This window comes from Aspergillus campestris (assembly GCF_002847485.1).
Source record: "Aspergillus campestris IBT 28561 chromosome Unknown P168scaffold_7, whole genome shotgun sequence".
In the NCBI taxonomy this organism is placed as follows: domain Eukaryota; kingdom Fungi; phylum Ascomycota; class Eurotiomycetes; order Eurotiales; family Aspergillaceae; genus Aspergillus; species Aspergillus campestris.
The window spans coordinates 914,313-926,716 of NW_020194342.1; the positions used below are offsets into that span (position 1 = coordinate 914,313).

Here is a 12,404-nt window from a genome sequence, read left to right on the forward strand (position 1 = left end):
TCCAGACCCCACTCTGGTCGTCGACCTGTTCTGCTGTCGTTCCCAAGCTACTCGATCCAAGGGTCCGAGAAAAACCCACCGAATAATGGCCCTTGTTTTGGGCACTGACAGCCTTGTTCTGGACTGTCTTTGTCTTGGTTCGGTCCGGATCGGGATATACAATCAATCAATGATGCTTCGTGGCTTTAACTCTTTTCTTTGACTGTTTTTCTTTTCGGCCCTACACTCTATAGTTAGGATGATCATTTACTACTACTACTACTACTACTACTACTACTACTACTACTACTACTACTACTACTACTACTACTACTCCTACTCCTACTATTTTTTTAAGAAATCGCATCCAATCAATTAAGCTAAGCGGACAATGTACAACTTTAACACGAAGAAAAATATGAATGATGGGGATGATGTGATGATGTGATGAGAACGAGGGTCGTCTTGACGACTGCGTAGGCTGGGAGAATGGTGAGATAGGTGATAACAGGAGATGATTCTTGTTGTGTTGGTTCAGCTGCGCTGTAGGATGTGGTGCGTGGTCGTCTGTCCTGTGGTCTGCCCTCCGTAGGGACCGCCGTTAAATAAGGACGGTCATATTTTTTTCGTCTGCTTCATTCCCCCCGTTTTTTAATCTGATTCGAGTTTGACTCTCGATTCGCTCACTTTATGCGAATACTGGAAGTCCCGTAGAAGACACCTGCCAATCCCAGGTGGGACAGCATCCCCAAGGCAAGCGTCGGGACATTTCCCCACGGACTGGGATACCCCGTCAACCATCCCGTCGTATAGGATCACCGTCAACCTATCCCAGGAGCTCGACATCAAGACCAATAGCCCGCATGAACAGGTTGACATTGCCCAGTCGCTGACTGGCCATGTCGGCCGGTAGCGTCTTGCTATACGTCACCGTCTCCATAACCCGGTCCCTGGATATAGTCAGTAAAAGATCCAACCCATTGGCAATGGAAAAAGAAGGTACTTACTTCACCGAAATGACCAATCGCTGCTGCTGCTCCGGGCTGGCGCCAATCCCCACCGCCGCCAAGAACTGCCACACGTACATATCATCCCCCGCGTTGATGGACTGCGGGAACAGATCCGGGAAAATCGGCTCCAGCGTGTCGAACAGCACGTTGAACTTCTCCACCCACTGCTGCCAGTCCCGTTCCGTGGCTTGGCCCGCTTCCTTGACGATCTCCGCCCGACTGAGCAGCATCGTCAGGATCCCCAGCCCGATGCGCGTCTTGGCCACCAGCTCCACGTGCGTCTGCGCAATCATCAGACCCAGCAGTCCGATGATGATGTTGAAGGGCGCCTCGTTCACGTAGCCCAACAGGCTGGGCATGACCGCCTGCGAGAACAGCTCGATGGCTTCCCGCACTGCAAGCGACAGCTGCGTCTCGCCGGGCATCAGCTGTGCCCGCCGCACCACGTCCAAGGTGTCAAGGTTGACGACGATCATCGTCAGGATCGTCACCCGCTGCTCCTGGTCGATCTGTCGGAAGATGCGCGGGATCGCCTTCTTGCCCTTGGGGCACGAGAGGAAGGCGATGAACGGGTGCGGGTGGTTCGTGTTGGGCACGATCGGTTCCATGACCTTGAGCTTCTGCCAGAGCTTCTGGTTGAGGGCTCGCACCTTCTGCCGCCACTCCATGTGCTGCTGGATCGCCTCCGGGTCGTTCTCATCCGGCGGCGGGGGCATCGTGCGCTCCATGTCCTCCAACTCCATCAGGGCGCTGTAGACCCCTTCGATGTTGGTGAGGATGGATTTGCGGTCGCTGAGGCTCAGGTCTGCGTGGGCCTTCTTGGTGGTCTTGGCTCCCTCGGAGCTGTCTGGCCGCTTGATATTCAGCATTGGCTTGGGGGCTTTGGCGTTGCCGAATGAGATCTTGCCCAGACTCCCTTCAATGATCAATTGCTTGTTCTTGGGCTTCTGCTTGGCCGCCTCCACTGCGCGCTGCACCTGTTGCTGCATCCGTTGCATGTGGTTGTCAGCGCTGTTGCCGTGCCGTCGAGACCCGTGGCCACCCAGGCGGTTGCCGGTCTGTAGGAGGTACGTTTGCGCAAAGTGGCCCAGCGGCTGGTGGGGGTGCTGCCGCGGCGCTCCGCGGATCTGGCTGTAGACCTGGTAGTAAAAGTCCTCGGACAAGACCGCCTCGGAATCAAAATCGGCGACATTCCCCGCCGCGGCGACGAGCTGTTGCAGCTGGATCCGCGTGATGAAGTTCTTGTCCTGCGGGGTCATCAACCCGTTGCCCTTGGACAACAGGAAGATCTTGTGGTTGCGCTTGGCCCGCCGGGCGTCCTCCATGAGGTACGCAATGCGCTGTTCCTCATTCAGATGCATCAGCTGCTGGGGGTTGGTGACCATCGGCATCTGGTTCGCCTGCGCCCGCGGTCCCTGGGGAATCACGGGCGGCTGCGGCTGCTGCTGCGGAAAGGGGCGCTGTGCCCGTGGGGGCATGGCTTGCCGTGGGGGGGGAGTCATCGCCTGTGGGGGAAGATGGGCATTCTGCAAGAGATGCAGTGGGATGTTAGGCGCATGCCCCGGCATAGGAAAATGCTCCGGCACCATTGGCGGTGGCGGCGGAAGCAACTGTGACGGCGGGATCCCCTTGGCCAGCTGGGCCTGCACGAACTCGGGGGGCAGGTGCGGGAAGCCTTCCGGTAGCGGGGGCTGCAGGGGTTGCTGGAAATGGGACAGATCGGGCATCGGCTGCGGGAGAGAGACGGGCGGCTGGCTCAGACCGGGCGGAGGGGCAGTAGGATGCTGCCGCATCTGCGCTTCCACTTCTTCCAGGCTCATCATCTTCTTGGCTAGCGATGGGCCCTGGAACGAAGGCTCGGCCCTTTTGTGCGCGCTCCACACACTGGACTTGGCCTGGAGATCAGGGATATACCCCGGGTCCTCGTACTTCTCGTACCCCGACCGCTTGGGCTTCTGGGCTGCTGCCGCCGCCTCCGCCGCTGCGAGGGTAGCAGCGGCCTCCGCCGCCGGGGGCATGACCAGTCCCGGGGGCTTCTGTAGACCGTAGCGGATCTGTTCTTCCCCGATCACATCTGCCACCTGAGCGGTCTTGCCGAAGAAATCGAAGTCTCTCCCGACGCCGCTCGTGTCACCTCCGCCACCGAACGTGTCGTCGTTGAACTCATCCTGATCCTCATCCAGCTGATCGCCCAGACCATCATAGGTGTCCTCAAAATTGATTCTACGTTTGACAAAAACTGTTAGTCCCGAAATTGCTGTCTTATGGACCGTCCCCGAGTCCGGGCATGTGCCTCCTGGAGACTTACACATCATCGTCGTCGGCCTGAAGACCCGCAGCTTGGGCGCGAGCGACTTCGGCAAACGGGTCAGGAGCGTCGAATATACCTCTCTGATCACCCGGAGGGGCTCGATCCCTCGGGAGAGCGGTATTGAAGCCGAAGAAAGACATCTTCGACTGAGGGGGGGAACGTAGGATGAGAGGGGGGAGGAAGGGTGGAATTATCGCAGCATTTCCTGGTAGTGCGGGATGGAAGTTGAGGCCGGCTCTGATATCACCCACTAACAGATTCGCTGGCTGGGCGGGGCCCGATTGGGCTTAGCTCGTCCTTAATGCCTGAGGCAGATGTCTTGGCAAGAAGCTCATTGAATTACGTAATATCATGGCCATCAGCTTCATACAAACAGTTACTTTGTACTTCAAACTATGGAGTATATGATTGTCGTTGTTTCACTCAACCTACAATGTCCAGTGTAGACAGGTCACTTGGAACCTGTCACCTTGAAAATCAACCTTCCCAATTTCTTGCTGACACCCTATGACTGGTCATACTCGGTGACAACACAGTCTCAATTATAGTAACACAAGTACAGCCAACAATCCCCCGGAGTATTGACCAGTTGTCAGTGCTTTGGTCTGACTACAGGACAGAGTTGGACAAGTTACCAAGAGATACGGTCACAAGAGTGTTTGCCTATGGTCAAATCCTCTTATGGAAATGGTCAACTCAATCAAGACGTCGTCCTGCAGGAGGCGGGATGATCGGTGGTCATGATACTAACTACGCCACCAGATAAATTAGCACCCAGATCGTCGTTTTAGAAACGGTCAATTCGTCCAAACAACGTGCAGCTAAAGGATCGTTGGGTATCTCGTTTCGACCGAATCAATCTGGCTCCATCAAACGGTAGATCGGCAACCCCTTGACCCTGGAACAGCAAATCCAGTCTGCCTGCCCTCACGTGCCCGGTGGCTGAAACAGGCTTCGATCGGGGCCAATTATGCACGGATGAGGAAAACATACCTGGTGTCGCATAACTGCCTACATACCGACCGACACCGACGTGATGATTAGGTAGTTCTTTCTTTCATCGGCTCACCCTTCTTTTCCCATCCCTGTTGCTCTGGATTGTTGTTGGAATTGATACTTGCCTCCGCAATTCCATCGCTGCAACCGGTCCATCATTCTCCCTAGTTTGTTTGCTGGATCCTGGTTCGGACAACTCAAAACACTCGCCTCCCGTCATCACTTGCCAACTCCACCTTCGAGACATACAGATCGCCGTTGATCCCCGACGGACTCGCCGGACAACTCTTGGAGAAGAACCGAGTTGGAGCTGGTAGCGTTTCGCAGATCTCTTCCTTATAACGGCTTAGACCCCGCTGCGATTTCCATCCCCCCTGGCGGTGGTCTCCCCTCGCCATTGAGACAACATCGACCTTCATACATTTTTCGGTCGCTCTCTGGTCTAACGGCCTGGAGAAGATAACCTCCCTTGCCCACCATGTCGTCAGGGCCGAGATATGTGCGGTACCTCATACTCGCCGCGTTGGTAGGTCACCCCGGAGTTCGTGGTTCTTTCACAGCACCAATACTGACTCCGTTTCAAGGCAATATGCACCTTCTTCTTTTTCTCCCGAAATGCGATCCCGATCCCCGAGAATATTGGTTCGAAAATAGACACCTACAAGGGCGCCATCGCCGGCTACACGTCCTCCCACTCTGACAACGCCTCGCCCGAGGAACCGGTCATCCATGGGTCCAACGGCGTCAGCGCTCCCGTTGCGCCCCGCGTGAATGCGACCTTTGTGACACTGGCCCGCAACCACGACGTGTGGGACATGGCCAAATCCATCCGACAGGTGGAGGATCGCTTCAACCGGAACTATCACTACGACTGGGTTTTCCTGAACGACAAGCCGTTTGATGAGACCTTCAAGAAGATCACCACGGCGCTCGTCTCGGGAACCACCTACTACGGCCTCATTCCGCAGGAGCACTGGTCCTACCCGGAGTGGATTGACCAGGAGAAGGCCAAAAAGGTGCGCGAGGATATGGGTCAGAAGAAGATCATCTACGGGGATTCGGAGAGCTACCGGCACATGTGTCGCTACGAGTCGGGCTTCTTTTTCCGCCACCCGCTCATGATGAACTACGAGTATTACTGGCGTGTCGAGCCCAGCATTGAGCTCCTGTGCGACATTCCCTTTGACCCGTTCCGCTTCATGAAAGAAAACAACAAGATGTACAGCTTCGTGCTGAGTCTGTACGAGTACTACGACACCATCCCCACCCTCTGGGACAGCGTCAAGAAGTTCATGGGTGCCTATCCGGGCCACATCGCCGAAGGGAACTCCATGGAGTTTTTGAGTGACGACGGAGGAAAGACCTTCAACAAGTGCCACTTTGTAAGCTTCCTAATTTCTTTCTTCTTTTTGACCTCCCTGCTAATAACCCGTGCAGTGGTCAAACTTCGAGGTCGGCAGTCTGGACTGGCTTCGGTCTGACTCGTATATCGACTACTTCAGCTCTCTGGACCAGGACGGCGGTTTCTTCTACGAGCGCTGGGGCGACGCCCCCGTCCACTCGATCGCTGCCGGCATCCTGCTGCCCAAGGAGCAGATCCACTTCTTCAACGACATTGCCTACTACCATATTCCGTTCACCCACTGTCCGGCCAGTGAGCAGCTGAGGCTGGACCTGAAGTGCCACTGCAACCCCAACGACAACTTTGACTGGAAGGGCTATTCCTGTACGTGCCTCTTGCCTCTCCTATTTATCTAACGACCTCAAACAAAACTAATGATCTCCAGGCACCGCCCGCTACTTCGACATCAACGACCTGGAACCGCCAGAGGGCTACCCCGAATCGAATTGACTGGCGGTGGCGGGGATCATCCTCCTCGCCATCGCCATCGTCGGCAGCGTGATCCTTGCAGTCAGCGGCAGGACCCGCGCGCGAGTCATCCGTAGCGGACAGCATGTGTACGAACAGATCGCAGCGAAGAAGGTGGGATTGTTCAAAGGGTAACAGCACTGGCAGCTTGTTTTTGCATTGTCTAGGTGGAGAGGTGTCTTCTGTAGGCTCGGCGTTTTTATCTCTTTTTGTTTTCTGTCTTCCTTTTCCCTACCTTCTATTTTTGTTGTTTACTTTTAATTTCTATCACTTGTTTTATCTTATCTTCTCTTCGCCATTGTGTTCTTTTACCTTTCTATTTTATTTCCATTTGAGCATGCATTGCTGTCGTGGGTATGGACAAAACAAAAGTGGAGGAGTCCTGTGCCCCGTCAATCTTCTACAAGGATGGGATTCATGATTTAGGAAATCAACCATGGACGATTGCTTTGATATTGTACTGTACATGAGATAAAGCTTTAAATAAGTTGAAGTAATAAAACACCGTCGCATCCCAACGCATCTCACCTATCTGCCCAGAGCGTTGCAGTTACAGCTACTCCTTCTTGGGCTTCTTGGTACCGTACTTGGAGCGGCTTGTCAGACGGTTGGAAACACCACCCTACAACTTGTTAGTAACGGACACCCTTCAAACAGCATATCTCCAAAGAAGAGGAAGAAAGGGAAAAGACTAACCAGATCCAAAGCACCTCTCACCAAAGTATACTTCACACCAGGACAATCCTGCGCACGACCGCCACGAACCATGACAACACTATGCTGCTGGACATTATGGCCTGGACGGAGCAAAACAATTAGCCCAATCCCTCATCCTATCCACCCGTCCATCCCCATTCCCAAAAGAGTAAGAGAGGGGAAAACAAACCTTGCCCAGGAATATAACAAGTAACAACCTTCCCACTACTCAACCGCACCCTCGCCGTCTTCCTCTCACCCGAATTAGGCTTCTTCGGCTTCGTAACGCCCGTCTTCAAACACACGCCCTTCATCTGGGGCCGCAGCTTCAGCGCCGGCGACCGCGCGCGGCGCGCCTTCTGCGATGTGCGGCAGCCGCGGCGGACTTGGTTGTATGTCGTTTGGAGGAGGGGGGAGGTGGAGAATTGCCGGGTGGACGAGAGGGCGGCGAGGGCGGATGGCGTGCGGAGGGTGGGTTGGAACGGGGTGAGGAGGGTCTTTCTTGGGAGGGATGCCGTCAGTTTGGTGGTGGCTGTTCTTGTTGTTGGTTGGGAGACGAGGCTCCGCAGGGTGCGGAGGGCGAGAGAGGGGAGCATTTTGGTGGTGGGGGGTTCTGTCTTGTCGGGATGGAGGGAGTATCGGGGGATTGAAGTTGAGGATGCGGTGATAATTTGCGATACGCGGTCATGTGATCGTTTTGCGGGAGTGGTGGGTTTGGGGCGCCGGAGGAGCTGCTGGCGGGAGTGAGGGAGTGAGTGGACGCCTCAGCTTGACTGCCTTCTTGGTTGATCTAGCTTGCTTCATACTCACTTACCTTTTACCATCTCTTTTCTCTTCTTCTATCTGTCTTGAATTCGGTCTATCATCAATCTTGTTACTACCGCAATACAATCTACCGCCAACATGGTATGTCACCCATGATGCCATGCTAATCAGCATCAGCATCATCATCATCATCATCATCATCATCATCATCATCATCATCATCATCATCATCATCATCATCACCACCACCACCAACCCCAAACCTCCTTCAAAAGGAAGCAACCATTCGAACAACCCACTAACATGAATAAAAGTCCCTCCGCATCGCCCCCCCCTCAACAGCTCCCAACAGCACCTCAAACACCACAACCCGCCACTCCATCCCCATCACCCTCCCGCACCCATCCAAAGGTGCCCCCTCCGCCCCCGGCCTCCCCGACACCCTCCGCGACAACATCACGCAGCAAGCGCCCACCGGACCCCCCTCCGCCCACGCCGACTCCGCAGCCACCACCTCCGCCCACCCGCTCGAAGCCCGCCTCCTCGCCTGGCGCCAGACCCAGCACGCCCTGAAGATGGAGTCCCTGCGTCGCGCGTACGGCATCGCCGAGCCCGTCCGCCGCGGCATGGAGCTGAAGCTTGTGCGTGATGGGAACTTCCGGCCGGCTGTGCTGGGTGGGCCCCGTGGCGGTGGTGGGAGTAGTGTGCATGAGGACATCTTGGTGCTGGGTGGTCGGGATGCGGAGATTGGGTGGGAGGATATTTTCCAGGGTTTGTTTTTTCTTTTCCCTTCTTCCTTAATACTCTATTGCTCTCTTTCTTCAGTTCTGTTGGTTCGAGTGTGCTAACGATGATGTGTTGCAGGAGACGAATTCAGAGAACCGCCTACCTTCCACGACGAGATGGAGAAGCGACTGCGTATGGACTAGTGGTTGTTTCTTTTCTATCTTTCTACTCGCTTGTTCGCCTTTCTTCCGTTTATGATACTTGTTACTCCTGTTAGGTCACGAAATTAGTCTGATACTGGCGTCTCCGTGGTTGCTACTGCTACATATACACACACATACTATTTAGATGTAATAAATAGACTTGTGGTTGAACCGGTTATACGTATAAGCTTACAAGATATGGGAATCTCCTTACGGATTGAGAATCTCGTTCAATAAATGGAATGTCAATGATACAACCTGAAGAGTGTATACGTTCCAATCTCACTAATATCAACAATCAAACGTATACAATATATTGATCATAGTAGGTAGATAGATAGTAGCGCATATATGTCAATATGCTCCCTTCATCCCCCGAGCAACGACAAAGAAGAAAGCAGGGTATATGTGGAGGTAGTCGGGTTGATCAGATCATGGACTCGGCCGGTGATTCAGTGATGTAGACAGCAACAAGGTTGACGGAAAGCGCAGCCAGAACGGTAGATGTTCAGTTCGGATCAAAAATGCCAAAGTCAGATGTCAAAGCCAATCGAATATCAAATGGGACAAGATGAGATAGATGCCAGGGCTGATAAGAAAGAAAAAAAAAAAAAAGAAAAGTCCTCAACGCCGTTCCCAAGGGCGGTCAATACATGGGTGGCCTGATATCCTGTATCCAGGCTGATAGCAAACATGGCAAAGGGTTGACTCAACAGGCGGGTATGGAAAAACATGAGGGCCAAAAAGAAAATAGAAATGAGCAGTAAGCTAAAATAGAGTCAAAGAAATGGGGGAAATGAAAGAGATGAAAGAGAGACAAGAATGAAAGGAGGGGAAAGGAAGGGACAGGTGAGAAAAAGAAAAGGATAAATGTAACCAAGCCATACGCTGTCAGGCGCAGGCTCAATCCCCGGGCAGTAATGCCCAGACAATCCTGCAGGTCACGAATAGACTGCAGGTGATGATAGACGGTAGGACCGATTCTAATTTACTGGATCACGCAGCGACATGACGGGCTGCGTTCGCTAGCCTCGCGTTCCCTGGCATATCCAGTAGTCTTAGCGCCTTTGGCGTCTTCCTCGTCGACAATCTCCTGAGGTTTGACTGTCATGTGCACCACGTTGGGGGCATCGTGGTTGAATTTGGAGTCTGCGATATGTCAGAAGGGGCTGAAGGAGCGACGGGTCCGCACTACATACCTGATAACGGGGCGTTGTCGTCGAGGAGCTTGCCAAACGAGATGAGGCGAATGGCGCTGGGGGAGGACGGCCGGGTCTCCCAATCTAGATCTGGTCAGCTATCGCGGTTCGTCGGGGGAGCGTTTGCTGCGCATACCTTGTCTCCATCCTCTCCAGATCAACTCTTTCAACGTATAGACGCTCATGGCGAACGGGTCGTCGTTCTCGACATTGATGGAGCGTTTGCGCAGGTAGCTGCCGTCGATCCTGAGCGGGTGCCGTGAGCCGGTGATAAGGAGGAGCGTAATCAGCAACGATGGACCCGTATCTTCCACTTCGGCCTCTTTCAGCGAGGCATCGGATGCCGGCGACGACGGCTGGACCCCTAAGGTCGCGGATTTGGCCTCGTTCGACTCGACGGGGGCATCTTCGCCAGTTCGTTGGGCGGTGGCGACTGGTGTCTGGGTATCATCGCCAATCCCGGGGTTCGTCCCCGTCGTCGACGCTATATTCTCGTGCGAAACTTCGTCGGGATTGCTGGGGTGTAAATTTGTATTTAATTCAGTTGGAGGGAGAGTTTGTTGCTGTTGTTGTTGTTGTTGTTGTTGCTGTTGTTGTTGTGACTCTTGGGGTTGTAGTAATTGTTGTGGTGGTGGAGGTTGTTGTTGTGATTGTGGCGGCTGCGGTTCTTGCGATACGGCGACGGCCGATACGGGATCATCCTTGGAAGGATCCGACAGCGGTTGGTTGTTGGAAGCCATGTCCAATGCCGCTTTCCTTGCAGAAGGCCACGATTAAGTTCAAACTGGGGATCAAGTGTGATCAACGGAGTAGTCGTGGGGGGATGGACCGAGTGGAGACCAAAAGTCCACGAAGGGAGAGCTCGAGCTGACAGGAAAGGCGGAAACAAAAAGCCCGGCGAAATGGACCCGACGGGAGAAGGAGAAAGACGTTTGGAGTCGTGGAGTTTGACAGGAGGAGGCGGGGAAGCAAGTAGTTCACTGAGTGAGCGCAGTGAGCGGTTGTGGCAACCCAGGTACTTTTACTAGTTACTAGTTCAAGGATTTTAGTGGAGGAGCGAGCAGGAGGCGACCGGAGTGGATGAACGAGAGAGCAGAAGAGGGAGGCGGATAGGGGGAGAGACCAATGATGATGGATCAGGCATATAGAGAGAACCATGGGAGTCTTAATAATAGAATACTTACTGACGAGTACTGCGACCGGGCAATTCAAGCCGACTTCAGGTAATCTAGAGTTGCAAGAGTGAGAGAGAGAAGAAAGAGAGAAAGAGACCAAGAGACAAAGGAAAAAGGGGAGAAAGAAGGCGAGTTGACCCCGGTCTGGAACTGGATCGGGCCTTGTTAGCTTGAATGCTGTCTAGATGTGGTCATGTTGATGACATCTATTTCTACTTAGTTCACTACCAGTGATACTCCAATTCAATCCATCCCTCGAGCATTTAATCTCTCATCTGCATGCATGATTGATTTGATGTTCCATTCAAGGGATGTTCTGTCCGGTCTGGTCGCCTCGTGCGTCCCCGTTGGCCCATGTTACAATTCCGATCCATTACAGACTGCAGGAGAGGGGAACCTGAAAGATCCGGTCTCCCTTGGCGGGTCATTCCATTGGCAAACACTGGATTCGGACGGTCTTGCAGCGATCGAGATTCTTGAAAATGGAATGTTTTGGCCATATCTGTTTGTTGATAATGAGCTCATGCGTCTAGCCCTTGGATCCTGTATCTCTAATATATATTATAGTGAGACTTCGTTTGAGATGGACTGCTATACTTGACTGCTCAACCGCAGTCGCGAAGAAGAGAATCAATACTCGAAGGCTGCAAGGTGAAGAAGATGAAGATGGGATGGAGTATCTATGGATTGATGGATATAGATCGATACGATGGACACCTCAGGTATCATCATTATGTCTGGATAATCCTGACTCATCACATGCATAACTAACTACATACATCTCATACTTACTCCATACTTACTTCATCCATGCTTTACTCCATACTGTCGTGGCTCCAAACTTCCTGCCAATAACATTCACATCCTCGAGCTTCACTTGACTTTAGACTTGCCTTCTCCACGTGCAGACCTCGTTCCCTCATATAATCCCTCTGGAGCCAGTTCGTATTCCTATGCAGAGGCTGGGAATCTCAGGAATGCCCCATGGTTCTCTCAATCCGCCATACCGAGACCCAACGTCGTGACATCACCCTTCCCAACGAATGTGTTCATCGGATACCCTTGTGCACATTCCAATCCAACAATCCCTTTCTAACCCAGCCAGAACTCCCGGAGCTTCCTCCACTCGGGGGGCGACCCGCCTTCTCTTTTTCCGCTGTCCCCGGGTATGGACACGAAAAGACCATCGGCTTGTCCTCCCCCCAGCCTCAATCACCCGTGGTCCTCCCCAAAGCTAGATTCGTTCCATACCCCCTCATGGTCAGATGCCGGGCAGAGTTAGTTGCGAGTATGTCCCCCCGCTCAAAAAGAGTGAGTGAGTGGTCGCGACTCGACCCTTCAGAAATGCTTTCTGATGTAATTGAATTCGCGTTGGTCCAAGTCTAGACTGCTCGGTCCGACGGGTCAGATGCCCTCGCTCTGCCAAATAACAACGAGGAGGAAAAGAAAACAATCTTCGATCGGCGACCCCCTG

General features: G+C 53.3%; 6 protein-coding genes across 6 annotated transcripts; 3 read left to right on the forward strand and 3 right to left on the reverse strand.

Annotated features, from left to right (window-relative positions):
* Window positions 1-327: 327 nt before the first annotated feature.
* Window positions 328-3,506, reverse strand: P168DRAFT_254419 (deadenylation-dependent mRNA-decapping factor PAT1). The gene is made up of 3 exons (XM_024834413.1): window positions 3,298-3,506; window positions 987-3,212; window positions 328-929 (listed from the first exon to the last, which is right to left on the reverse strand). Exons 1-3 carry the CDS (start codon window positions 3,438-3,440, stop codon window positions 806-808), a joined length of 2,493 nt encoding a protein of 830 aa, XP_024692350.1. The 5' UTR covers window positions 3,441-3,506; the 3' UTR covers window positions 328-805.
* A 1,268-nt stretch (window positions 3,507-4,774) lies between these two features.
* Window positions 4,775-6,148, forward strand: P168DRAFT_237819 (glycosyltransferase family 15 protein; the record flags this gene model as incomplete). Its single annotated transcript, XM_024833575.1, has 4 exons — window positions 4,775-4,822; window positions 4,881-5,678; window positions 5,734-6,022; window positions 6,084-6,148. 4 exons carry the CDS (start codon window positions 4,775-4,777, stop codon window positions 6,146-6,148), a joined length of 1,200 nt encoding a protein of 399 aa, XP_024692351.1.
* Window positions 6,036-6,654, forward strand: P168DRAFT_168364 (uncharacterized protein). The gene has a single exon (XM_024832883.1). It carries the CDS (start codon window positions 6,252-6,254, stop codon window positions 6,585-6,587), a length of 336 nt encoding a protein of 111 aa, XP_024692352.1. The 5' UTR covers window positions 6,036-6,251; the 3' UTR covers window positions 6,588-6,654.
* On the reverse strand, window positions 6,601-7,486 carry P168DRAFT_327799 (mitochondrial 37S ribosomal protein uS12m). The gene is made up of 3 exons (XM_024841281.1): window positions 7,053-7,486; window positions 6,863-6,963; window positions 6,601-6,788 (listed from the first exon to the last, which is right to left on the reverse strand). Exons 1-3 carry the CDS (start codon window positions 7,456-7,458, stop codon window positions 6,723-6,725), a joined length of 573 nt encoding a protein of 190 aa, XP_024692353.1. The 5' UTR covers window positions 7,459-7,486; the 3' UTR covers window positions 6,601-6,722.
* Window positions 7,487-7,488: 2 nt separating this feature from the next.
* Window positions 7,489-9,477, forward strand: P168DRAFT_327800 (proteasome maturation protein; the record flags this gene model as incomplete). Its single annotated transcript, XM_024841282.1, has 4 exons — window positions 7,489-7,497; window positions 7,942-8,398; window positions 8,492-8,545; window positions 9,458-9,477. The coding sequence occupies 4 exons, from the start codon at window positions 7,489-7,491 to the stop codon at window positions 9,475-9,477; spliced, it is 540 nt and encodes a 179-aa protein (XP_024692354.1).
* Window positions 9,478-9,544: 67 nt separating this feature from the next.
* Window positions 9,545-10,495, reverse strand: P168DRAFT_319221 (uncharacterized protein; the record flags this gene model as incomplete). Its single annotated transcript, XM_024840254.1, has 3 exons — window positions 9,545-9,705; window positions 9,756-9,839; window positions 9,892-10,495. 3 exons carry the CDS (start codon window positions 10,493-10,495, stop codon window positions 9,545-9,547), a joined length of 849 nt encoding a protein of 282 aa, XP_024692355.1.
* Between the last annotated feature and the right edge of the window lie 1,909 nt (window positions 10,496-12,404).

Excerpts from the sequence above, each read along its gene's own strand:
- P168DRAFT_254419 (XM_024834413.1), bottom strand. The coding sequence starts at position 3,440 with ATGTCTTTCTTCGGCTTCAATACCGCTCTCCCGAGGGATCGAGCCCCT. Across the intron at positions 3,213-3,297 it reads CAGGCCGACGACGATGATGT|AATCAATTTTGAGGACACCT; the intron begins GTAAGTCTCCAG and ends TGTCAAACGTAG. Across the intron at positions 930-986 it reads CGATTGGTCATTTCGGTGAA|GGACCGGGTTATGGAGACGG; the intron begins GTAAGTACCTTC and ends GACTATATCCAG.
- P168DRAFT_168364 (XM_024832883.1), top strand. The coding sequence starts at position 6,252 with ATGTGTACGAACAGATCGCAGCGAAGAAGGTGGGATTGTTCAAAGGGT.
- P168DRAFT_327799 (XM_024841281.1), bottom strand. The coding sequence starts at position 7,458 with ATGCTCCCCTCTCTCGCCCTCCGCACCCTGCGGAGCCTCGTCTCCCAA. Across the intron at positions 6,964-7,052 it reads TTGTTATATTCCTGGGCAAG|GCCATAATGTCCAGCAGCAT; the intron begins GTTTGTTTTCCC and ends TGCTCCGTCCAG. Across the intron at positions 6,789-6,862 it reads TGAGAGGTGCTTTGGATCTG|GGTGGTGTTTCCAACCGTCT; the intron begins GTTAGTCTTTTC and ends AACAAGTTGTAG.